The sequence below is a fragment of the Muscardinus avellanarius genome, assembly GCF_963383645.1.
Source record: "Muscardinus avellanarius genome assembly, chromosome: 16".
Classification (NCBI taxonomy): domain Eukaryota; kingdom Metazoa; phylum Chordata; class Mammalia; order Rodentia; family Gliridae; genus Muscardinus; species Muscardinus avellanarius.
The window spans coordinates 7050720-7076297 of record NC_137802.1 but is presented as its reverse complement, the minus strand read 5'-3'; the positions used below and the strand labels follow the sequence as shown (position 1 = coordinate 7076297).

Sequence of the window (25578 nt, the reverse complement as noted above, 5' to 3'; positions counted from 1 at the left end):
AGGGGTGATTACTGTAGAACTCGTAGTATAATGTAAAGCCGAAGTGACAAAAGCAGGCATCTTTGTCTTATTCCTGATCTCACAGGAATCCTTTACTTTTTCACCATTTAATATGGCGTTAGATCTAAAAAAAATTATAAATGCTCTTTATCAGATTTTAAAAGTTCCCTACTGTTTAATCATGAAATAGTATTAAATTTTGTCAAGCATTTTTTCTGTACCGAAATGATCATGTAAATTTGGGGGTTTAGTCTATTGGTATAATTGATTTTTAGATGTAAACCAACCTTGGATTCCTAGAATAAGTCTCATTTTGTCATAGTGTGTCATTCTTTCAGCATGCTGCCAGATTTAGTTTGGTTGAGAATTTCCTATCTGTCCTCATAAAATAGTACTTACGCTTCATAAGAGACATTGGTGTTAGTTTTCTCTTCATGTCTGGATTTGATACCTGCTTAGCAGTGAAGGCCTTATAAAATTACTTGGGATGATTCTCTATTTTTTATTTTAGTGCCTTTTCCTTTTTCATCTAACTCTGTGTCTTGGAGATTATTCCTTCTCAGCATACAGAAGCCCTTCCCCCTTCCCTTCCAGCAATGAAGTATTCTGTCTGTTTTATTATTTTGTTTGTTTGTTCTGTCCTTAAGTTATGGGCATAGGCTTATACTTCCGTTTTCTATGTTTTAAAATGCCACAGTGAAATATCTTGTGTATATATCATTTTGCATAAATGGGGCCTATAATTGTTCTAGAATTGAAATTTCTGGGTCAACCTATAACTCTGCATTTCATAAAAGTACCAATTCTGGCTTTTTTTTTTTTTTTTTGTGAAAGTTAGGAGTAGAAGGTAGAATGCCAGAGGGAAACTTACTGTACTCAACTAACTAATCAGTTCTGAAATGGTTTCTTAGCCGCTTTTTTGTCACACAGCCTCACTGAGAATCCAGAACTTTCATGTTCACCCTATGAAAGATGGGCTTTGTTAGCCAAGATGAATGAGAGATTTTTACACTGCTGGGAAAATAATGTCTGTGAAGACAGCACATTTCTTAGAGCTTACATCACTAGGGAAACAGATTTAGCATATTAACTACATGTTGTAGCCAGGCATGGTAGCACACGCCTGTGGTCCCAGTATTTAGGAGGCCAAAACAGGAGGGTTGCACATTCGAGACCAACCCCAGCAATGTAGTAAGATCCTCATCAACTTGGCAAGACCCTGTTTCAAAATAAACAGTAAAGCCGGGCGTGGTGGCGCACGCTTGTAATCCCCGCACTTGGGAGGCTGAGACAGGAGGATCGCGCAGGTTCGAAGCCAGCCTCAGCTACTGAGTGAGGCTCTCAGCAACTTAGTGAGACCGTTTCCAAATAAAATAGAAAAAAAGTATAGCCCAGAGGTAGAAAGCCCCTGGGTTCCACCCCCAGTACCACTAAATAAATAAATTAATTAAATTAAATAAAATAAACAATAAAAAGGGCTGGTGGTATGGCTCAGAGAGAATGCCCCTGGGTTCAATCCCTAGCACCAAAAAATAAATAAATGAATGTATTACACATTTTAATCTTGTGCTTTCCTCCTGTAGTTATAGTTTGAGACTGTATTTCGTAAAGGGGTTTCATGAGAATTATGTGTATCTCAAATACTGAATGCAGTTTTTTACATATCTATCATATTCCAAACCAAGGACTGATTTGTTTCCCAAATAATATGCTACTGATTTTATAATTTTTTTGTAGTCCAGTGTGAAAAAAGCCAGTATTAAAATTCTGAAAAATTTTGATGAAGCGATAATTGTGGATGCTGCGAGTCTGGATCCAGAATCTTTATATCAACGGACGTACGCAGGGTAAGCTTAGCTCATGTCGGGAATTTCTACAAATGCAAAGAATTTAGCCAGGTATGGTGGCGTACATCTCAAGGCGAGCCTGGACCAAATTGGTCTGACTCTGTCTCAAATTGTTTTTTTAAAGGCCTGGGAGCCGGGGATAGTGTTGCATACCTTTAATCCCAGTATTTGAGAGACTAATACAGGAGGATTGTAGCTTTGAAATCAGCCTTGACAACCTAGCAAGATTCTTAGCAACCAAGTGAGACCTTAGTTTAAAACAATACAAAAATTTTAGAAGGGCCAGGGGAGTAGCTGGAAAGTAGGATGCCCCGGTTCAGTCCCTAGCACCACAAACAAAAAGATCTGGGGGTATTGCTCAGTGATAGATCATTTGCCTAGCATACAGCAGGCCCCGAGTTCAGTGTCTAGTAACGTGTGCGCATACACACACTTCAATGTCTTTGTAAACTTTTAAGTGTTTTCTCATCCATTCTTACATGCCCAGCACCCTCATAATCCTGTGTGCAGTGCAACGTGCTGGTTAGAGTGGAGGCTCTAGAGGGATTTTCTGGGTTTTCACCTTGGCTTTGCTGTTTATTGGCAAGCTGCTTAACTAGCGCTTGGCGCTCAATGTTTTCATCTGTAAAATGAGAATAATATCACTGCTTTATTGAGTTGTTGAGGGGATTTAATGAGATAATACATGAAAGCATTGGAAACATTTCCTGATGTCTAGTAAGTACTCTCTAGACGCGTCACCATTGTTATCCACCACCATGTACCGGCTCAACGAGTGTCAGGCTGACATGTTTCCAGGCACTCTCACACATTGTATTTGATTCATGTTAGCCATTTCAAACTCTTGATCTTAAAAATAAAGTAAAAGGATGCCAGTGTCATTTGTTGTGGACTACAAACCTAATATTTGGGAAGTAAAATGAAAGTTTTCCTTTGTATTTAAGAATTAAGTTCATTGTTTCTTTTAGCCTGGAACAGGATAGTGATACACAACATATGCCACTTACTGAGAAATACTACAGACAGATTCATAAAATCACCACCTCTTCTCTAAAGATGGCTTGATTAGCACATAAACTTTTATAGGCTTGATTACTCCACCTCATTCCATACCCCAGCCCCAGCAGTACATGAGAGGGATTTCAACATGTTAAATGCATATCAGGAAGTAAATGTGCAGGCCTATAATCTCAGCTGCTCCGGATGCCAAGACAGGAGGATCACAAGATTGAGGCCAGCCGGGGCAACTTGGACACTCTCAAGAAGGGGGAGGCTGGGAATGTAACTCAGTGGGAAAGGGACTCTGGGTTCCATCCACAGTACCAAAAGGAAGGAACTGAGGAGTCTGGAAAGAACGCCAAAGAAAATAAAATGCTATTTAATTACATTGTCTTTGGGTCAGTTTTGTAGCATTTTTTGTTTGTTTTTTATTTTGGTACTGGGAATGGAACACAGGGACATTTTACCTTGTGCTACACATAACCTAACCCTTCTAGCCCTTCTTTGTTTTATTTTATTTTATTTTTAATATTTTTTCAATTTTTAAAAACTTTTATTATTTTTGCGGGTCTGGGCATTTGACCTCCGAGCTACACCCCCTGCCCAATTTTTTATTTATTATTATTATTATTATTATTATTATTATTAATAATATATTTATTTATTGGTGGTACTGGGGTTCCTGGAAGCCCTTCTACCTCCAGGCTACACTCCCAGACCTATTTTATATTTTTATTTGGAAACAGGGTCTCTTAAGCCAGAGAGGCTGGCTTCGAACCAGCAGGATCTTCCTGTCTCTGCCTCCCAAGCGTGAGGATTACAAGCGTGTGCCACCACGCCCGGCTATTCTTTATTTTTGAAACAGGGTCTCACTGAGTTGCAGAGCCTCACTAAGTAGCTGAGGCTATCTGCAAACCGCGATCCTGCTGGGATTACAAGCGTGCGCCACCACACCTGACCCTTCTTTTTTTTTTAAACAGGGTCCCACTGAGTTGCTCCAAGTCTTCCCAGGTTGTCGAGGCTGGCCTCAAACCTATGATCTTCCTATCTCCTGTCTCACCTTCTGCAGAGATGCATCACCATACCCAGCTAGCTTTGTAGCAGTCTTTACTTGTGGTAATCATTTACAAAATAGTGACAATAAGCCCAAATGAGTTAACTCCCAAAGCTGATATTTATTGTTAAAGGAGTTAAAACTTCACTTAAGAAAGTCTGTTAAATGGGAAATATATTACTTCTGTAGTTGGTCTGTGTGTGTTATGTGTGTATAACTATATATTTTTAAACTAATTTACAAAATGGGTCAGAAAAGAAAAATAATGATTTTTCTTTAAAGGTGGTTTCCAATTTTTTATTTAATTTTATGGTCTTAACGTCTTCCTGAAGTTTTTCTCAAGGCACATTATAGTGTTGTTGTTGTTGTTGTTGTTGTTGTTGTTGGTTTGGCACTTGGGATTGAGCCCAGGGGCTTTCTACCTCTAATCTACACCTCCAGCCCTTTTTATTTTTCATTTTGAAATGGGGCCTCTCTAAGTTGTTCAGGCTGGCCTCGAACCTGCGATCCTTCTGTCTCAGCTTCCTAAGTACTGGGATTACAAGGTGTACAGCCCATGCCCAGTGTTTTATCCGTTATTTTTATACTGGCATGCATATGTGCCATATATGAAATGAGAACTTACTAGGAAGAGTATCTCTAAAATAAAATTCCCCTATGTCTAAAATAATATGTGCATATCACAAAACATTTCTTTTCTCTGTTTTTCTTTTAGTGGTAATTGGGATTGAACCTGGGGCATTCTACCTCTGATTATACCCCAGCCCTGTTTTTTAAATTATTTATTCATTTTTTAACTGGGAATGGAACCTAGGGGCATTCTGTCTCCAAGCTATATCCCCAGACCTACTTTATTCTTTCATTTAGAAACAGGGTCTCACTAAGTTGCATATTGCCTCACTAAATTGCTGAGGCTGGCTTGAAACCTTGGGTCCTCCTGTCTCAGTCTCCCAAGTACTGGGATCGTAAACCTATGCCACCACGCCCCTTTCATTTTTTATTTTGACTCAGCATCTCACTGAATTGCTGGGGGCCTTGCTGAATTGCTGGTGCTGGCCTTGAACCTGCTATCCTCCTGCCTTAGCCTCCCAAATACTGGAATTACAGGCTTGTACCACCATGCCTACCTTGTTTGCTTATTTTTATGTAATTGATATTACATTCTATCCTTGGTTTTGTGTTTGCATTCACAAATTTTGGATGTTTTTTCTGTTTCTTTGTTTTAATGATGAGGAGCGAACCCAGGGTCTCATGCATGCTAAGTATGTGCCCCAGCCCCCACTTTATAATATATTCTGATCATTATTAGAGCAAGTCCTACTTTTTTGTTTCATCTTTTGCAAACAGCTTGACTGTCTTTGTTTATTGGTACTGGGAATTAAACCCAGGGGCATTCTACCTCTGAGCCATACCCCCCAGCCCTTTTGAGAATCTTGCTAAGTTGAAGCTCTCGCTCAATTGCTGAGGCTGTCCTTGAACCTACCATCCTCCGTCTCAGCCTCCCAAACCCTGCACCGCCAAGCCTGACTTGTCTTGGCTATTCTTATGCTATTTGTCTCCTATGTGACTTTCAGAAATTGAACTCCCCACTAATTTGTTATGTTTCATAAACCTTTTTGGGATCTTGAATGGAATTACATTGAATTACGGATGGTTTTGCTTTCTTTGAAGGAAGAACAAACCTCACTTTGAATAACAGAATAGCTATACATTGTATTTCTAGCCTTCTAAATTTATATGACATGCTTAAAAATTGATTTTGGAATTTCCGAAGTTGCTTTCAGAGGTAACATGCTGGTCAGTATAGCCTTTGTGAGACTCCACCGTGGCGAACCCAGGCCAGGGCCAAAAGGTGCAGAAGGTGATGGTGCAGCCCATCAAACTCATCTTGAGATACTTGAAAAATAGATCCCAATTCAGGTGCAGCTCTAAGCAAGTGAATATTAGGATAGAGGCCTGTACTCTTGGTTTTGACGAGTACATGAACCTCATACTAGATGATACAGAAGAAACTCGTTCTAAAACAAGAAAACAATGGTCGGAGGATCATGCTAACAGGAGATGACATCACTTGCTACAAAGAGTCTCCAACTAGAAATGATGAATGAGTGAGAAATTGTAAAGAAAGAAACCTTTTTTTTTAAGTGTCCTATGCTGAAAGTATGGTTCTAAAACATGTGTTCATATTGTTTTAATTACCCTTATGTTATTACCAGATGACAATAAATGCTGTGAGATTGTTTTTATTAAAAGTTGATTTGGATTGTTAGAGAATATATTCTTCTTTTCTTCCTTTTACAGGAAGATGACATTTGGAAGAGTCAGTGACTTGGGGCAGTTTATTCGTGAATCTGAGCCTGAACCTGATGTAAAGAAATCAAAAGGTTTATGATGTTTTTATTTTTATACCTCAAATAAAAATATGAGCTTTTTCTCATAGTAATCACCAGCTATATGTGAAGAGCTGTTGGACCATTTAAAGTTTAAACTGAACGCCAGGCATGCGTGGTAGCACACGCTTGTAATGCCAGTACTTGGGAGGCTGAGGCAGGAGGATTGTGCGAGTTCGGAGCCAGCCTCAGCTACTTAATGAGGCTCTCAGCAATTTATTGAGACCCTGTTTCCAAATAAAATATAAAATAGGTCTGGAAGTATAGACTGGAAGTAGAAAGTCCATCCCCAGTACCAAAAAAAAAAAAAAAAAGGAAGGAAGGAAGGTTAGTTTAAACTGAGCCAGGCATGGTGGAACACTCCTATAATCCCAGTACTTGGGATGCCAAGACAGGAGGATCACAGGTTCAGGGCCAGCCTCACAATTTAGCAAGACCATTATTTCAAAATAAAAAGTAAGAAAGGCCCAGGGTGTGGCTCGGTGGTAGAGTATCCCTAAGTTCAGTCCTCAGTACCAAAAAAATCAAGTTTAGCCGTTTAGCCAGACATAGTGGCACACGCTTGTAATCCCAGTACTGAAACAGGAAGATCACAGGTTGCTGCCCAGCCTCAGCTAGTTAGTGAGACCTGTCTCAAAATAAAAAATTAGAAATAGGGCTAGGCTGTGTGTGTGTGTGTGTGTGTGTGTGTGTGTGTGTGTGTGTGTGTTACTAGGGGTGGAACCCAGAGGCTTTCTACCTCTGGACTGTACTCCCAGACCTATTTTTTATACTTTATTTTGAAACAGGGTCTCACTGAGTTGCAAAGGGCCTCACTAAGTATCTGAGGCTGGCTTCGAACCTGCACAATCCTCCTGTCTCAGTCTCCCAAGTACTGGGATTACAAGCATGTGCCACCACGCCTGGCCTGTTTTTTTATATTTTATTTAGAAACAGGGTCTCACTAAGTAGCTGAGAGCCTCAATAAGTAGCTGAGGCTGGCTTCGAACCTGCACAATCCTCCTCTTTCAGCCTCCTAAGTACTGGGATTACAAGTGTGCACCACCTCACCCAGCTTCCCTTTGAATTTAATAAAGCTGAGCTGGGCACAGTAGTGGACACCTGTAACCCCAGTACTTGGAAGGCTGATACAGGAGGATTGGAGATTCAAGGTCAACCTCAGCAACTTTAGTGAGATCCCACTTTAGAATAAAAAATAAAATAGGACTGGGGCGAATGCCCCTGGGTTCAATCTCAAGCACTGAAAGAAAGAAAGCATTCTTGTTATTTTTTTTTTATTTATTTATTTATTTAATTTATTGGTGGTACTGGGGGTGGAATCCAGAGGCTTTCTTCCTCCAGGCTCTACTCCCAGACCTATTTTTATATTTTTATTTGGAAACAGGGTCTCACTAAATTGCTGAGAGCCTCACTAAGTAACTGAGGCTGGCTTCGAATCTGTGCGATCCTCCTGTCTCAGCCTCCCAAGTGCGGGGATTACAAATGTGAGCCACCATGCCCAGCTTCTGCCCTATTTTTTATTTATTAATTTGAAACAGGGTCTCACTTAGTTGTGGAGGGCTTCATTAAGTAACTTAGGCTATCCGCAGACTGCAATCCTCCTGTCTCAGCCTTCCGAATGCTGGGATTACAAGCATGTGCCACCACACCCAGCATGTTTATTTATTTTTAGTAGGATTCTACCTTAAATAATTAATTATACCACTTTATTTTGATGGTCTATTTTTTGATCAGATACTTATTGAGAGAGTAAGCCAAAAAAAAAGAAAAAAAACAAAACAGCAATTGTTGCTGTAATTTAGAACAAAAAGAACAAGTTACCCAGTTACCTTAACTATCCAGCTAACGGATTCTCTATACTTTCTCTTTTGCCAGAGAAGTCTCAGGTGTTCATCTGAGAATATAAAAGCTAAAGGAAAGTCTTTATTTAATTCGGTAGATAGCCTGTCCTTTGCCTTTCCCATGCCAGGGATTGAGCCCAGGCCTCATGCGTTCTAGACAGGTGCCCCGCCGCTGAGCTGCTCCCCACGCGCCTCTGTGTCCTTGTAGTCACCGGTCAAGTTAGATGTGCCAGCCTGCCCTCGGGAAGCTCACTGTCCAGTAGCTGTGTGTCTTGTCTTGGGGAAAAGATGACCACTATGTAGAGGTCAGTGGCAGCCTTGGAACAGAGGAAGCACAAGAGCTTTGTCTTCATAACTCTTGTCAGTGAGGACATTGGGGTCTCCGGGGGTTTTTTGTTTTTGTTTTGGGGGTTTTTGTTTTCGCGGTCCTGGGGATTAAACCCATGGGCGCTTGACTTCTGAGCTACACCCTCGTCCCTTTTTATGTTCTTGCTTTGAAGCAGGGTCTCGCTAGGTTGCTGAGTCTCACCATGTGCAGAGGCGTCCTCCAACCTGCAATCCTAATGGAGCCTTCCACGTACTGAGATCACAGGGTTCACCACCACACTGACGAGGTCTCCCATAGTAATGGCAAAACTTCTGAGGTGTTTGGTTTATCAAGATCTGATGGTGTGCCTCTGACAGCTCAGCCAGGAATCTCGTTTCTGCATATATAAATGTTGGACATAGTGTAGTATATCTTAGGTATTGGATATAATTTTACAGCTTGTTTTATATGAGTTAATATGTATTTTGAGTAAGGATATACAAAAAAAAATTGGGGGGGCGTACCAGAGATTGAACCCAAGGGCATTCCACCTACTTTTTATTTTTTCTTTTCAAACATGATCTCACTAAGTTACAGAGGGCCTCACTAGTCAACTGAGGCTGGCCTCAAACTTGCCATCCTCCTATCTCAGCCTCCCAAGTACTGAGATTACAGACGTGTGCCACCACGCTCGGCCCCTGTACATCTGTTGTCTAGGTACTGAGGAAAATACAAAGTGTCATAGAACATACATGTCATTGGAGAAAACAGTAAGCAGATAAATAAAGCTATGTAAATGTGTTTATATGTTGTGTATAAATAGAAAAGGCAGTGACAGGAGGATCACAGGTTCAATGAAAGCCTCAGCAATTTAGCGAGGCGCTGTTTCCAAATAGAAAGAAAATCAGTCTAGGGGTGTCGCACAGAGGTAGGATGCCTCTTTGTTCAGTTCCCAGTACCACAAAAAATAAATAAATAAAACAAATAAAAATCACCAGAAACTATTTGCAAAAAATTCAACAGCAGTTATTTTAGGGATAAGAAGAGGGAGCGGAGGTACCTTTTACTTTTCATTACAACTTTTTCTCTACTGTTTGAATTTCTTTAACCTGTGGATACTTTACTGCTTTATCATCTGCCCCATCCCTTTCCCCATTAGGCTGTTGCACGTGAAATTAAATCTGAAGCCGGGCGCGGCGGCGCACGTTTGTCATCCCAGCACTCGGGAGTCTGAGACAGGAGGATCGCGGTTCGCAGCCAGCCTCAGCTACTTAGTGAGGCCCTCTGCCACTCAGTGAGACGCTGTTTCAAAATAAAGACGAGCTGGGCGTGGTGGCGCACGCTTGTAATCCTTGCACTTGGGAGGCAGAGACAGGAGGATCGCGCAGGTTCAAAGCCAGCCTCTCTGGCTTTAGAGACCGTTAATAAATAAAAATATAAAAATAGGTCTGGGAGTGTAGCCCAGAGGTAGAAGGGTTTCCAGAAACCCCAGTACCACCAAAAGAAAAAAAATAAAAGAAAAAAAAATTTAAATTAAGAATAACAAAGAGCAGAGGGTATAACTCGGAGGTAAAATGCTCCTGGGTTCCATCCCCAAACTGGCAAAAAAAATCTGTCCTCTTTGTTGTGACCTATGACCGTTCCTTTCAGCCTGCATAATGTTCCCTTGCTTAAAAAGCCACCCTTTCTTTCACAGACCACGCTCTGATTGCACCAACTGTTAGGCTTTAGACACTTCTGGTCCCTGGGGGTCTCTGTAGTTGCCAATTCCCCTGCTATGGCTTTCATGCAAAAACTGGCCCCTCCTCATCTCAGTACTCTCTTTAGAGGCCTCCCCACCCTGCATAATCTAAATCACATGTACCATCAGTAATACCTATATATACTATATATATACTATACACACACACACACACACACACCTTTTTTTTTTTTTTTTTTTTTTTTTTTTTTTTTTTTTTTTGTACTGAGGATGGAACCCAGGGACATTTTACCTCCGAGCTACAACCCAGCCCTAATCGGAAACAGGGTCTCACTGAGTTGCAGAGGGCCTCACTGAGTAGCTGGAGCTGTCTGCAAACCGCGATCCTCCTATCTTAGCCTCCCAAATGCTGGAATTACTGTATTTCCCTCTTGTAAAATTATGCCAGGTTGAGCCGGGCGTGGTGGCGCACGCTTGTAATCCCCGCGCTTGGGAGGCGGAGACAGGAGGATCACGCAGGTTTGAAGCCAGCCTCAGCTACTTAGTGAGGCTCTCAGCAACTTAGCGAGACCCTGTTTCCAAGTAAAATATAAAATAGGTCTGGGAGTATAGCCCGGAGGTAGAAGGCCCCTGGGTTCCATCCTAGTACCATCAAAAACACAACAAAAAAATTGCCAGGTCTCACTAAGTTGCTGAGAGACTTTCTCACTAAGTAGCTGAGGCTGGCTTCAAACCTGTGCGATCCTCCTGTCTCAGCCTCCCAAGCGCGGGGATTATAAGTGTGCGCCACCACGCCCGGCTAAGGAAGAGCTTTTTGTGGGGAGGGTATTGGGGGTGGAACCCAGCTGCATTCTACCTCCGAGCTATACCCTCTGCCCTATTTTTTATTCTTTATTTTGAAACAGGGTTCCACTGAGTTGCAAAGGGCTTCACTAGGTAGCTGCTGCATGCGAACCGCGAACCTCCTGTCTCATCCTCCCAAATGCTGGAATTACAAGCATGCACCACCATGCCCAGCTCACATAAGAGCTGCTTTTTTTTTTTTTTTTTTTTTTTTTGGTGGTACTGGGGTTCCTGGAAGCCCTTCTACCTCCGGGCTACACTCCCAAACCTATTTTATATTTTTGAAACAGGGTCTCTTACACCAGCGCGGCTGGCTTCGAACCTGCGCGATCCTCCTGTCTCCGCCTCCCAAGCGCGGGGATTACAAACGTGCGCCACCACGCCCGGCATAAGAGCATTTTTAATATAAGTTTATATGTGAACTCTGTTTCATTTTGCTTTGTTTACTAGGATCCATGTTCTCACAAGCTATGAAGAAGTGGGTGCAAGGAAATACTGATGAGGTAAATTCTACTTTTAGTCTAAAGAGATGTCTGTGTATAAGTGCTTGGTACCTTTTCTAAGTAAGGTTTCAAGCTTCCTCTTTCTTTAGTTCCTATATCTAAACAGCATTACACATCAGTGCTCCCTATCCAGATTGTAACTAGGAACACTAGGTCCTTCGCATCTGGCAGTTACCTGGAGGAGTTAAGGAAGGTCTCTTCCTTCCTTGAGCCAGAGCCTGCGGGCACCTGAGCATCCATGCCTTCAGGCTCCTGCCTACCAGCAGGCCCTAGTCATCAGTGCAGAGTGAAGCTCAAGTGTCCCTTGCTGCTCTCAGTTGTACTTTTAGGTGTGAAGATTTGCTTTTTTTTTTTTTTTTTTTTTTTTTTTTGGTGTGTGTGTGTGTGTGTGTGTGTGGTACTGGGGTTCCTGGAAGCCCTTCTATCTCCGGGCTACACTCCCAGACCTATTTTTTACATTTTTATTTGGAAACAGGGTCTCCTAAACCAGTGCACGCGGCTGGTTTCGAACCTGCACGATCCTCCTATCTCTGCCTCCCAAGCGCGGGGATTCCAAGCGTGCGCCACCACGCCTGGAAACCCAGGAGCTTTTGACATCCTAAACCCCCTGCCCTTTTTTTATATTTATTTTTATTTATTTTATTTATTTATTTTGTGGTACTGGGGTTGGAATCCAGGGGCTTTTCTACCTCCGGTACATACTCCCAGACCTATTTTATACTTTATTTGGAAACAGGGTCTCACTAAGTTTTTGAGAGCTTCACTAAGTAGCTGAGGCTGGCTTTGAACATGTGCAATCCTCCTGTCTCAGTCTCCCAAGTGCTAGGATTACAAGCGTGTGCCACCACACCTGGCAATTTTTTATTCTTTATTTTGAAACAGGGTCTCACTAAGTTGTGGAGGGCCTCGCGAAATAGCTGAGGCTGTCTGGGAACCATGATCCTCCAGTCTCAACCTCCCTGGAATACAATAAATGACACATGCGTGCACACACTTTTTTTTTTCTTTTTCTTTTCTTTTTTTTGGTGGTGGTGGTACTAGAGATGGAACCCAGGGACATTCTACCTCTGAGCTACACCCCCAGCCCTATTTTTTATTCTTTACTTTAAAACAGAGTCTCAGTGAGTTGCACAGAACCTCACTAAGAAGCTGAAGCTGTCCGCGGCCGCAGTCCTCCTCTCTCAGCCTCTAATGCTAGGATTACAAGCTTGTGCTACCACGCCCAGGACATTAATATATTATAGCCAGAGGGTAGCCCGGATTCTTTCACGTGTGATAAAATACTTTCTACCTAAATAGTATGAATATACAGTTGTGTTTAGAGCACTGATGATATGTACCTTAATTCTTCTAATAAATATCCATTATCAACAGTTGGTATTATTTCCTTCAGGCCCAAGAAGAGCTAGCTTGGAAGATTGCTAAAATGATAGTCAGTGACGTTATGCAGCAGGCACAGTGTGATCAACCATCAGGGAAATCTACAAAGGTAACCATGACCCGAGTTCTGCCCTCGCTTGTGTAAAACTGAAAAGATCTCTATTACAGAAATAAAAAAGGACATGGGATGCTTCTGTACCTGCCTCTGAAGGGTAACTGCTGTACTAATCACCTTCTCATCATCAACCAGAAAACTGACAGAATGAATGAAACAACTACTTAGGTGTTGGAAAACATGCAGGCTGGGGCTGTGATCCTTGAAAAGGGTAGTAGCATTGGAGCAACCCCTGTTCACTACTGAGAAGCCACCAGCTTTCCAGAGCGCAGAGAGGGAGGAACCAAACAGAGCCCAGTAGACTGATTGCATCAAGGATTCAGAAATCAAACTTGGGGGAGCCTGAGGGCTTAGAAGTTATAGACAGGGCACCAGAAGAGAAGGAGCTTCCGAGAAGAGAACTGCAGAAATGTTTAGAAAAGGAGTCCCCTCTAAGTCTCCTTGAGTCCTTGGCCTTAACATACTTAGAAGTAAAACTTGCATTTGTAGTGTAAAGAACAGAAAGGGGAAATGTAAGTAAACTATTTTAAAGGTTTTGTTATTGTTGTTGGGGGAGAGGTGTGTGTGTGTGTATGTGTGTGTTTTTACTAGGGATGGAACCCAGGGATCTTATACCTTCAGGATACATTCTCAGCCCTATTTTATTTTATTTTTTTGGCGGTACTGAATGGAACCCAGGGGCATTCAACCTCCGAGCTATACCCCCAGCCCTTTTTTAAATTTAATTTTGTGTGTGTGTGTGTGTGTGTGTGTGTGTGTGTGTGTGTGTGTTACTGGTGAACCCAGGGGCTTTCTACCTCTGGGTTACACTTCCAGGCCTATTTGGAAACAGTCTCACTAAGTGGCTGAGAGCCTCACTAAGTAGCTGAGGCTGGCTTCCAACCTGCGCGATCCTCCTGTTTCAGCCTCCCAAGTGCTGGGATTACAAGCGTGCGCCACCACACCTGGCTTTATTTATTCATTATTTTGAAACAGTTTTAGTAGCTGAGGCTGTCCATGAACTGTGATCCTCCTGAGCCATTTTGTTTTATTTGGAAACAGGGTCTTGCTAAGTTGCCAAGGCTGGCTGTGAACCTGTCATCCTCCTGTCCCAGCCTCCCAAATACTGGGATTATTGGCCTGGCTGTTTTAAAGTTCTTATTCTTAATGTAATGTGGTATGTACACTGCAACACTAATAAATGAGAAATATAGCTAACAAACAAATAGAGATAAAATCAAATCTAAAATATACTGAATCCAGCCATATTCAATGGCAAATACCTGGGAGGGTAAGAAAAGGAGATCACAAATTCAAGGACAGCATGGGCAACTTAGACCCTACCTCAAAATAAAAAAATAAAAGGTCCCAGCCTGGTGGCACACCCTTGTAATCCCAGCATTTGGGAGGCGGAGACAGGAGGATCGCACAGGTTCAGAGCTAGCCAAGCTGGCTTAAGAGACCCTGTTTCCAAATTTAAAAAAGCATAAAAATGGGTCTGGGAGTGTAACCCGGAGGTAGAAGGGTTTCCAGGAACCCCAGTACCACCAAAAAGAAGGAGAAGGAGGAAGAAGGAAGAAAAGGAAGAGGAGGAGGAAGAGGAGGAGGAGGAAACAAATCAGATGAGTGTCTTCAATCTACCATCTTTTCCTGGATATCACATACCAATGATTGCTAGGAAATTCTCATTTCTGGAAAGCTAATATTTTGTGTGTGTACAGCTTTACCAGCTAGTTCTAGTATTGCCTGAGAGATACACAGAGCATCTACAGAGACTAGAAGGCAGTCACTTGCTTTCTTCAGTCCTCAGGCCTCCACATGAGTGCATGCGTGTGTGTGTGCGTGCGTGCATGCGTGTGTGTGTGTGTGTGTGTGTGTTACTGGGGATAGGAGATGGAACCCAGGACATTCTGCCTTATGGTTACACCCCCAGCCCAATTTTATTTTTAATTTTTTTTTTTTCAGTACTGAGGATGGAACCCAAGGACATTCTACCTTCGAGCTATACCCCCAGACCTATTTTTTATTCTTTGTTTTGTTTTGTTTTGTTTTTTGGTGGTACTAGGGGTGGAACCCAGAGGCTTTCTACCTCCGGGCTATACTCCCAGACCTATTTTCTATTTTATTTGGAAACAGGGTCTCACTAAGTTGCTGAGAACCTGACTAAGTAGCTGAGGCTTTGAACCTGTGTGATCCTCCTCCTGTCTCAGCCTCCCAAGCGCTGGGATTACAAGTGTGCGCCACCATGCCCGGCTTTTATTTTTTATTTTGAAACAGCGTTACTAAGTAGCTGAAGCTGTCCACTAACTGGATCCTCTGGTCTCAGCCTCCCAAATGCTGGGATTACAAGCATGCACCACCACAATCAGCCCTATTTTTTATTCTTTATTTTGAAACAGGATCTCACTGAGTTGCAAAGGGGTCCCCATTCCCAGCTCCCAGTCTTTTTTTTTTTTTTCCAAGCCAAAAGTTCTGGGTTTTTTTACATTTAACTTCCCCTAACTTGAGTTGATTAATGAAGACTTCATGTGATAGAATCTCATATCTTTATGAGATCACTAAACTATACCTCTATCATTCACAATAAAAATTTGAAATCAGAGAAAAACTTGTTTGAAAGAGTCTTAAAATTTTTTTTTAATTTCTTTGGTTCTAGGGACTTTGAGTATACTAGATAAGCACTCTGCCACTGACCTACCCACCCATCCCCAAGTAACGTTTTTATGTTCAGTGACATCCATATGACCCTCGGTAGTTGAGATGTCTTGAATTTGGTTTAGGTCCAGTATCACACTTTCCTATGAACTGTCGAAGCCAACTTTTTTTTTCTGAGAAGCGCTCAGCAGAGCTCAGTTTGTGACCTTCTCACTGAGCTGATTCATATACCAAAACTCTGTTTGCTTTTGCAGACTCTATTCTCTTCTCTGTGTAAGGATAATTTTTGTCTATATTTATCTTCTGGCTCAGGCAAACCTAAAATAGTAAAATTTGAGCTAAAGGTATACAAAGAAATGCCAAGTTATTTATTTCTGTAGTTTCTCGTGTTGATGAGCAAATGTTTGACAATAAGAGCATGGTCTTTAAGCCGGATTTGGTGCATGCTTGTAATCCCAGTACTTGGGAGGCTGAGTCAGGAGGATCACAGGTTCACAGCCAGCCTCAGCTACTTAGTTGAGATCCTCTAGAACTCAGTGAAACCCTGTTTTAAAATAAAAAATAAAAAATAGGGCTGAGTGCGTAACTTGGAGGTAGAACGCCCATGGGTTCAATCCCTAGTACTGCAAAGAAAAAGAAAATGGCCTTCAGAAACCATTTTGGTAGCCAGGCATGGTGGCGCACACCTGTAATCCCCGCGTTTGGGAGGCTGAGACAGGAGGATCTCACAGTTTCGGAGCCAGCCTCAGTTACTTAGTGAGGCTCTCAGCAACTTAGTGAGACCCTGTTTTCAAATAAAATATAAAATAGGTCTGGGAGTATAACCCAGAGATAGAAAAGCCTCTGGGTCCACCCCCAGTACCACCAAAGAAACAAAGAAAGAAAAGAAAAGAAACCATTTTGGTGACACACGCCTATAATCCCAGTACTTGAGAGATTGAAACAGGAGGCTCACAAATTTGCAGCCAGTTATAGCAACTTAGCCAGACCCTGTGTCAAAAACAAAGAATAAAAAGGGCCGGGGAATACCTCAAAGGTACAATAGCTCTGGGTTTAATCCCTAGTACCAAAAAAGAAAGAAAATTAAAACCATTTTGGGAGCTGGGCATGTTGATGCACACTTGCAATCCCTGCATTTGGGAGGCTGAGACAGAAGGATCGCAGTTTGCAGCCAGCCTCATGTACTACTTAATGAGGCCCTTTGCAACTCAGTGAGACAGTTTCAGAATAAAGCTGGACATGGTGGCATACGCTTGTAATCCCAGCATGTGGGAGGTTGAGACGGGAAGATCCCAGTTCCTGGACAGCCTCAGCTACTTAGGCCCTTTGCAACTCAGTGCGACCCTGTTTCTAAAAAGAAAAATAAAAAAAGAGGGATGGGAGTGTAGCTCAGAGGTAGAATGCCCCAGGTTCCATCCCCAGTACCGCAAAAAAAATAAAATAGCCAGGCGTGGTGGCGCATGCTTGTAATCCCTGTGCTTGGGAGGCAGAGACAGGAGGATCATGCAGGTTCGAAGCCAGCCGCGCGTGCTGGCTTAGGAGACCCTGTTTCTAAATAAAAATATAAAATAGGTCTGGGAGTATAGCCTGGAGGTAGAAGGGCTTCCAGGAACCCCAGTACCAACAAAATAATAATAATAATAATAATAATAATAATAATAATAATAATAATAATATAAAATAGGACTAGGTGCCAAGCATGATGGTGCAGGCTTGTAATCCCCGCATTTGGGGAGCTGAGACAGGAGGGTCCAGGTTGAGGCCAGCACAGCTACTTAGTGAGGCCTTCCACAACTTAGTGAGGCCCTGCTTCAAAATAAAGAATAAAAAACTGGGTTGGGGGTATAGCTCAAAGGTAGAATGCCCTTGGTTTCAATCCCCAACACTACCCCCCAAAAAAAAATTAGTGCTGGGGAGCAGCTCAGAGGTAGATGCCCTATACTGCAAAATATAAAACATTTAAAAATAATAATAATAAACAAGCATGGTGGTACACATTTGGGAGGCTGAGACAGAAGGATTGCACAGGTTTGAAGCCAGCCTCAGCTACCTTAGTGAGGCCCTCAGCAACTTAGTGAGACCCTGTTTCCAAATAAAATATTAAGAAAAAATGTCTAGGTGTATAGCCTGGTAGAAACCCTCTGGGTTCTACCCCCAGTATCACCAAAAATTAAAAAATTAAATAAAATAAAAAAATAAAAACAAAATAGTGGTGGGAGTGTAGCCTGGAGGTAGAAAGCCCATTGGTTCCACCCCCCAGTACCACACACACCAAGAAAAAAAAGAGAGAGAGAGAGAGAAAGAAAGAAAGAAACATTTTGGTAAGCAGATGTTTAAAATTTAGGCTTTTCACTTGAGTTGTATAATTCAGATTTTTTTCCCCCAGCACTGGGAATTCAACCCAAGGGCTTTGTACCTCTGAGCTATACATTCAGCCCTTTTTTTTTTTTTTTTTCCTTTCTTTATTTTGAAAGAGGATATCACTAAGTACCTGAGGCTGGCCACAAACCTGTGATCCTCCTGTCTCAGCATCGTCTGTCTCTGTTCCGATTTTATTATCAAGTGCTTTTCATTTTTAGGACTTATAGATGCATTTTGCTGAATTTTAGTTTTAGAGATTGCTAGACCTTGGCTTTGCCTTATCAGGACATCTCTCCTACCTGTCCCTCCAAGATCAACAGTGTATTGGTATGGAAGACACTTAAACCAGCCTGGCATGGTGGTGCATGTTTGTAATCCCAGTACTTGAAAGGCTAAGATGGGAGGATTGCAGGTTCATGGCCAGCCTCAGCTACTTAGTGAGCCCCTCCGCACCTTAGTGAGACCCTGTTTCAAAATAAAGAATAAAAGCCGGGAGCCGGGCGTGGTGGACCACACTTGTAATCCCAGCATTAGGAAGGCTGAGACAGGAGGATCGTGGTTTGCGGCCAGCCTCAGCTACTTAGTGCAATTGCAGAGGCCAGCCTCTGCAATTTAGTGAGACCCTGTTTCAAAATAAAGAATAAAAAATAGGGTGGAGTGTGTGGCTTGGAGGTTGAATGCCCCTTGGTTCCATCCTCAGACCTGGAAAAAAAAAAAAAAAGAATAAAAGCCGGGCATGGTGGTGCACACTTATAATCACAGCATTTGGGAGGATGACACAGGAAGATCACAGTTTGCAGACAGCCTCAGCTACTTAGGCCCTCTGCAACTCAGTGAGACCCTGCTTCCAAAAAAAAAAAAAAAAATAGGGCTGAGCCAGTGGTGGTGGTGCACGCTTGTAATTTCAGCTCTTGGGAGGCTGAGACAGGAGGATCGCATTTCGAGGACAACCTCAGCTACTCAGGTCCTGTTTGCAAGTAAAAGTATAAAAAAATTGGTCTGGGAGTATAGCCTGGAGGTAGAAAATCCCCTGGGTTCTACCTCCAGTACCACTAAAAAATAAAGAAAGAAAATAGAGCTGGGGGTGTAGCTCAGAGGTAGAATACCCCTGGGTTCCATGCCCAGTGCTGTTATAAAAAAAAAAAAAAAAAGAATAGGGCTAGGGATATAGCTTGGAGGCAGAACACCCCCCACGAAGTACCACAGAAAAAGAGAGAAAGATAGGGCTGAGGGTGTCGCTGGGGGTAGAATGCCCCTGGGTTCCATCCTCAGTACCATACACACAAAAAAAAGAAAGCACTTAGACCAGCAGAACTGCTAAATCAAGGATTTGAACTAGCTAGCAAAACTAGCTGTGTGTGTGTGTGTGTGTTTGTTGGATTGATTTGTGGTGCCTGGAAATCAACAAGGCCTTGAAAATACTAGGTGGGCATTCTGTCACTGAGCTACACCCTCAGCCATTGAATCCATTTGTAGTCAATACGTGTGACCTTTTGCGAGTGACTTTCCTTCTCTGGTACCTCATACCTCAGAGGTATCAGACAAAAAAAGCTGGAAAGATGCCCTTCTAATTCTCATCCCATGGGCTTGTGAATGTGAGTCTGTTCTGTGGACAGCTGATGCCTCTCTCTGCTTTGAAGCCCAGCGCTCTGTTGCTATAGAATATGCTTGAATATTCAGTGGAAGCCATCTCCCAGCACACTGAATTGAGCGTATCTAACCCACAAGCAGCAGAGGCCATGCCTTCTGTGATGTTTGTTTTCTCCCTGGTGTGGTGAGGAGGGAACATTCTCAGTTTCCTGGCCTTGGTATTGGTAGCCTGGCAGCTCGCAGTTGTTTTCTGTTGTTGTTGTTGTTTTTCTTTGTTAGAATTGCAGAGTATTCCATTCTACAGGTTTTTATGGCACTGGTGGTTGAACCCAGGGGCATTTTATCTCCGAGCTCCACTACCAGCCCTATTTTATTTTTTGTTTTGAAACAAGGTCGCACTAAGCTGCAGGGGGCCTCACTAAGTTGCTAAAACTGGCCAGGAACCTGTGATCCTCCTGCCTCAGCTTCTAGGTACTGGGTTTACAAGCATATACCACCATACCTGTCCATATTACAGTTCTATTTTCATTTAGTGAATCCCTTGTGGATGATTATTTAGGATGTTTGAGGGGTTTTTTTTCCCTGTTCAAATATATTTTTTCTATTTATTTATTTATTTATTTATTTATTTATTTTGGTGGGTCTGGATATGGAACCCAGGGGCATTTGACCTCTGAGCTGCACCCCCTGCCCTATTTTTTATTCTTTATTTTGAGACAGGGTCTCACTAAGTTACAGAGGGCCTCACTAAGTAGCTGAGGCTGTCCTCGAACCATGATCTTCCAGTCTCAGTCTCCCAAATGCTGGAATTACAAGCGTGCACCACCACGCCCAGCTTCAAACTATTTTAATAAATATCTTTGGAGCTGGGTGTGGTGGTGTAGACCTGTAATCCCAATTCTTAAGAAGCTGAAACAGGAGGAATGAGGACAGCCTCTGAAAATAGTGAGACTCTAATCAAACTAGGGAGACCCCGTTTCAAAAAAATTGGGGGGTGCTAAAGGTAAAACCCAGGGACATTCTACGAACCACGATTCTCAGCCTCCCAAATGCTGGTATTACAAGCGTGCACCACCACGCCCGGCTTTTATTTTATTTTTTTATTTTGTTATGGTACTGGGGGTGAAACCCAGGGGCTTTTCTACCTCCAGACTATACTCCTAGACCTATTTTATACTTTTATTTGGCAAAAGGGTCTCACTAAGTTGCTGAGAATCTCACTAAATATAGCTGAGATTGGGTTTGAACCTGTGAGATCCTCCTGTCTCAGCCTCCCAAATACTGAGATTACAAGTGTGTCCCACCACACCCAACATTATGTGTTTTTTTTAAAAACAGGGTTTCAGAGTCAGGTGTGGTGGTACACGCTTGTAATCCCAAGAACTTGGGAGGCTGAGATAGGATTGCGCAGGTTCAAAGCCAGCCTCAGCTACTTAGTGAGGCTCTCAGCAACTTAGTGAGACCCTGTTTCCAAATAAAATATAAAATAGGTCTGGGAGTATAGCCTAGAGGTAGAAAGTCCCTGGGTTCCACCCCCAGTACCACAAAAATAAATAAATAAAACTGGGTTTCGCCAAGTTGCTCAGAGGCCTCACTAAGTTGCTGAGGCAGACTTCAAACCTGTGATCCTCCTGTCTCAGCCTCTCAAGAACTGGAATTACAAGCATGCGCCACCATGCACACAAAGTTTACCTTTCCTATACCCAGGCCAGATCACAGAGAAGAAGAGGTAAACAGAGGCACTGATAGAAAACTGAACTATATAGTTTCAGGGCTAAAGGCTTCAGTTAACTCTGAGGCTTTTATTCTAGGTTAATCATTAGAAGGAAGGGCAAAGAGAGAAGGAAACTGCATCCTAACAGCTGCCGCCCCTCTCTTACTGAGTGCCTGCGAAGCACCCAGGCCCTGACGACTTTTTACATTTTAGGTATTAATACCAAAGCAATTTTCCAGTACCGGCACACCAGTACTTGGGAGACTGGAGAATCACAGGTTCAAGACCAGCAACTTAGCAAAGCCCTCTGCAACTTAGCAAGGCCCTGTTTCAAATAAGTAAAAAGGGCTGGGGGGGTGTAACTTAGAGGTAAAATACTCCTGTGTTTAATCCCCAGTACTACAAAAAGAAGAAAGGAATGTTTTAGCCAGGTGTAATGGCACATACTCGTAATTCTAGTACTTGGAAGGCTGAGACAGGAGGAGGGCAGGTTCCAGACTAGTCTCAGCAAGACACTGAGCAATTTAATGAGACCCTGTTTTAAAATCAAAGGGGCTGCGAGTATAACTCAGAGATAGAATGCCCCTAGATTCAATTCCCAGCACTGAAAAATGGGAGGGGGGAATTTCTCGTTCTAAGATATATTGCCAAAACAGAAAAATAAAATAAAATACTTCTTTAAGCTTCCATTCACTCATATGTAAAGGAGGATAATTATAATATTTTCCTCACAGAGGCTTAGCAGTCAGATTCTGACTGTCAGAAGCTCTGGCATATAGTAAACACTGAATAAATGTTGGTTGCCTTCTTCCTTAGTCTGTAATAATAATGTGTCACTTGTTAGAGAAATGTACCTGATTTTTTTCTTTTTCTGTCTTTTTTTTTTTTTCAGCTATGACTCAAGACCTAAGATAAAAAGAAATCTGCTTTTGAAAAATATGAGAACTTTTTCCTATGGTTGGATTTTTCAACACAGCCAATGAAAACAGCACTGTATTTCTTCTCGCTGATACATCACTGTTGTTTCCAAGAAGGAACGGAAGACAATCCTATACTTCCACCGTACCGCAGAGTAACATGTAGACATAGCGATGCACACAATGTTCACACAGTGAGTCACAAAGCTACAAAGTGGTATTGTTTACATTACTAGAAAATTTAGTTTTCCAATGGCAATAACCTACATATGAGAGCGTTAGCCTACTGGAATGGACAGGGACCATCCCGTGAGGCAGATGGAGTACAGCTGATAGTGATGTACAGCTGACAGTAGCAGGACTCCGTCTCTGGCAGCATCGTTAGCGCACAGGTGCTTTGCGCAGGCCTCCTGAAGCTACCAGGTGAGTCCGCCCACCGAGAGCCAGGTCCCAGCAGCGCAGGCGAGCAGCGTGAGGGCTCCTCGCGTGGTCTGGCTTCACAGAGGCATGTAGAGGGAGCCGGCACACCGCAGGCCAGGTCTCGGTGACACCGTCCTTCCCGTTGGTAGTTTTCACGTTTCACTGGCTTCTGTGGTGCAGTCCTTGAAGCCAGCTGCTCCCCCCTAACAGAAGGTGAGTGTAGCTTAGTCTGCCCATTAGCGCTTGCTCCTCTGAGTTCTGCACTTCGGTTGCTTCATTTCCCCTTCAGAATACATGTGGGGAGCAGGAAACGTGCTGCGATCACTCCAGTTTTCCCCTGTGGTACCTTAAACAAAATGGTTATTTCCAGACTATACTTTTTTTCCCCCTTAACTCGGGGAGAGAAGCATTCAACTTTGCCTGCCTCCCCCGTTGCTGTGAGTGGGAAGCGTGCAGTTGGTGGCCTTTTTTCATTCTGTCATCGGGACAGTAAGAGACTCACTCACTGCCCTTCTGCTCAGGCAGCATTGCGTGGGGGCCACACGGCCATCGGCAGGCTGCCCACGACCCGCACACTCCACCTGCCACGCCGTGCCAGTGCTTCCCGGCTGCATACGACGAAGGGAAGGAAAGTTCTCTGGGGCGTTAGCTGCTTTTGCTCAGACTGCAAAAATAAAAAGGAGGAGATAAATATATATATATATATATATAAATATATAATTATTAATCACTTCTGTCTTGGAGAAAGTCTTGAATGAATAGAGAATTTATTCCATTGCAATATCAATTGTATAGCAGCACACTGTTTTGTCAACAGAAGAAGCAAAAAGGCTGTGTATACGTTTTTGGTACTATGTACCACCTCTGTTATTCTTCTAAAGCTGAAGTATTCATGTACTTAAATATATTTAATTGTGTTTGATTTTAAATATATATATGAATTATATTTAAAATGGTGTCAACTTCCTGTTTTCAGGGCATTTATGGCTCTTCTGTTGAAATCTATGGACCCTTCCTAATATTTTCATTTGCTTCACAAATACCCAGAACATGAGCCACTACTGGACTTAGCCTCGTGTGGAGTAAGCATAGACCTGAGGCTTTTGTTAGGTGTATATGCTGTAATTAATCCACTTTGTTCTTTTAACAGAATACTTCCATCCATTTTACATTGCTTCAAACCTTAACAGACAGCAATATAACGGTCATAGAATAAAATGTGGTTTGGGGTGACTTTTCGCTGCCTTCGCATGTTTTGGAATAACAATTTCTGTAAGACTCTAGGCTGTTTAAGCTAGTGCTTTCAGTTAAGATAATTTCTAGCCATTTCTTTGTGTACATTTTGTGTTTCTGAGGTAGAGATGCCAGTAGTTCATAAACTTACAAAAAGAAGACTAGCGAGCTTGAGGCTCTGTTGTTACTTCCTTCTGCCTCGCTTGCTACTAGACACAGCAGTACAGTTGACATTATTGGTCAGATTTAATCTTTTATCTAAGTAGATCCTTGGGCTCATTTTAAATGTGAAATTAGATTCAGGTAACTTTGAGTAATAACTGTCCCCCCTCTATGCAACGTACCCACAGAATAGGATTGTGTGGCAGGACTTTGAGAGGCCCCGGGAGTCACTTGACCACTCTTCATCCAGCCGTGTCATCGACATCGCCACAGATTGTTCACAAAGTAAAAACCTTAATGAGGAATGATGCCTTTTGTAACCTGGTATGTCTTTGTCACTCTTGTAAGATTTTCCTGAAATATACATGCTTTATAGTACTGGAACTTTGACTAGTTTAATAGAATCTCCTCCCCCCCCCCCCCTCAGTATTGGAGATGGAACCCAGGGGCTCTGAGGTACATCCCCAGCCTCCACCTTTTTTTTTTTTTTTTTGGTGGTACTGGGGGTGGAACCCAGGGGTTTACTACCTCTGGGCTATACTCCCAGATCTATTTTATACTTTATTTGGAAACAAAGTCTTACTAAGTTGCTGAGAGCCTCACTAAGTAGCTGAGGCTGGCTTTGAACCTGTGCAATCCTCCTGTCTCAGCCTCTCAGGCACTGGGATTACAAGCCTGCACCACCACACCCGGCTCCCTAGTCCTATTTTTTATTCTTTAGTTTAAAACAGGGTTTCACTGAGTTACAGGGCCTCACTAAGTAGTTGAGCTGTCTTCAAAGCCTGATTCTGCTGACTCAGCCTCCCAAATGCTGGGATTACAAGCGTGTGCCAGTACACCTGACTTTATTCTCTCTCTTTTTTCTTTTTTGGTGGTACTGGGGATCCTGGAAGCCCTTCTACCTCCGGGCTACACTCCCAGGCCTATTTTATACTTCTTTATTTTTAGAAACAGGATCTCTTAAGCCAGCACAGCTGGCTTCGAACCTGCGTGATCCTCCTGTCTCCGCCTCCCAAGCACAGGGATTTTAAGTGTGCACCACCACGCCCAGCTTATTCTTTATTTTTGAAATAGGGGCTCACAAAGTGAGAACCCAGAACCTCCTGTCTCAGCCTCCCAAATGCTGGGATTACAAGCATGCACCACCACACCCAGCTAGTTCAATAGAATCTTGGAAGCCGGTTGTGGTAGCACACATCTGTAATCCCAGTATTTGAGAGTCTGGGACAGGGGGATTGCAGGTTCAAGGCTAGCCTTAGCTACTTAGTAAGGCCCTCCCTCCACAACTTAGTGAGACCCTGTTTCAGAAGAATAAAAAGTAGGTCTGGGGCTGTAGCTCAGAAATAGAATGTCCCTGGGTTCAGTCTCCAATATTACAAAAAAATAATAACAATAGAAACTTGGAGGTTCCCTTTATCACTCTTTATGTTAAGTACTGAGATCTAGCAAAGTGCCTGATGAGCTTCTGACTGCTTGGCCTGACTCAGAGTCAACCACACTCCAGGAGTGGGGTGTTGTACATGTAGTGACCTCTCCTCCCACCTCCCCTTCCTCTCCTCACATTCC

At 42.8% G+C, this 25578-nt stretch overlaps 1 protein-coding gene and 1 pseudogene across 2 annotated transcripts in view; both read left to right on the top strand.

The window, feature by feature from the left end:
• AKAP10 (A-kinase anchoring protein 10) overlaps positions 1-24320 on the top strand; it is a gene marked incomplete at both ends in the record, with an annotated part of 78977 nt that extends 54657 nt beyond the window's left edge. The window contains 6 exons of the mRNA XM_080713932.1: positions 1738-1847; positions 6202-6284; positions 11434-11486; positions 12880-12975; positions 23594-23611; positions 24201-24320. Coding sequence (XP_080570058.1) covers positions 1738-1847; positions 6202-6284; positions 11434-11486; positions 12880-12975; positions 23594-23611; positions 24201-24320 — 480 coding nt within the window. The remainder of the gene's footprint in view (positions 1-1737; positions 1848-6201; positions 6285-11433; positions 11487-12879; positions 12976-23593; positions 23612-24200) is intronic.
• On the top strand, positions 1861-5995 carry LOC308274971 (small nuclear ribonucleoprotein E-like; annotated as a pseudogene). Its single transcript has 2 exons — positions 1861-1939; positions 5739-5995. The product of its transcript is annotated as a small nuclear ribonucleoprotein E-like (transcript).
• Positions 24321-25578: the final 1258 nt, after the last annotated feature.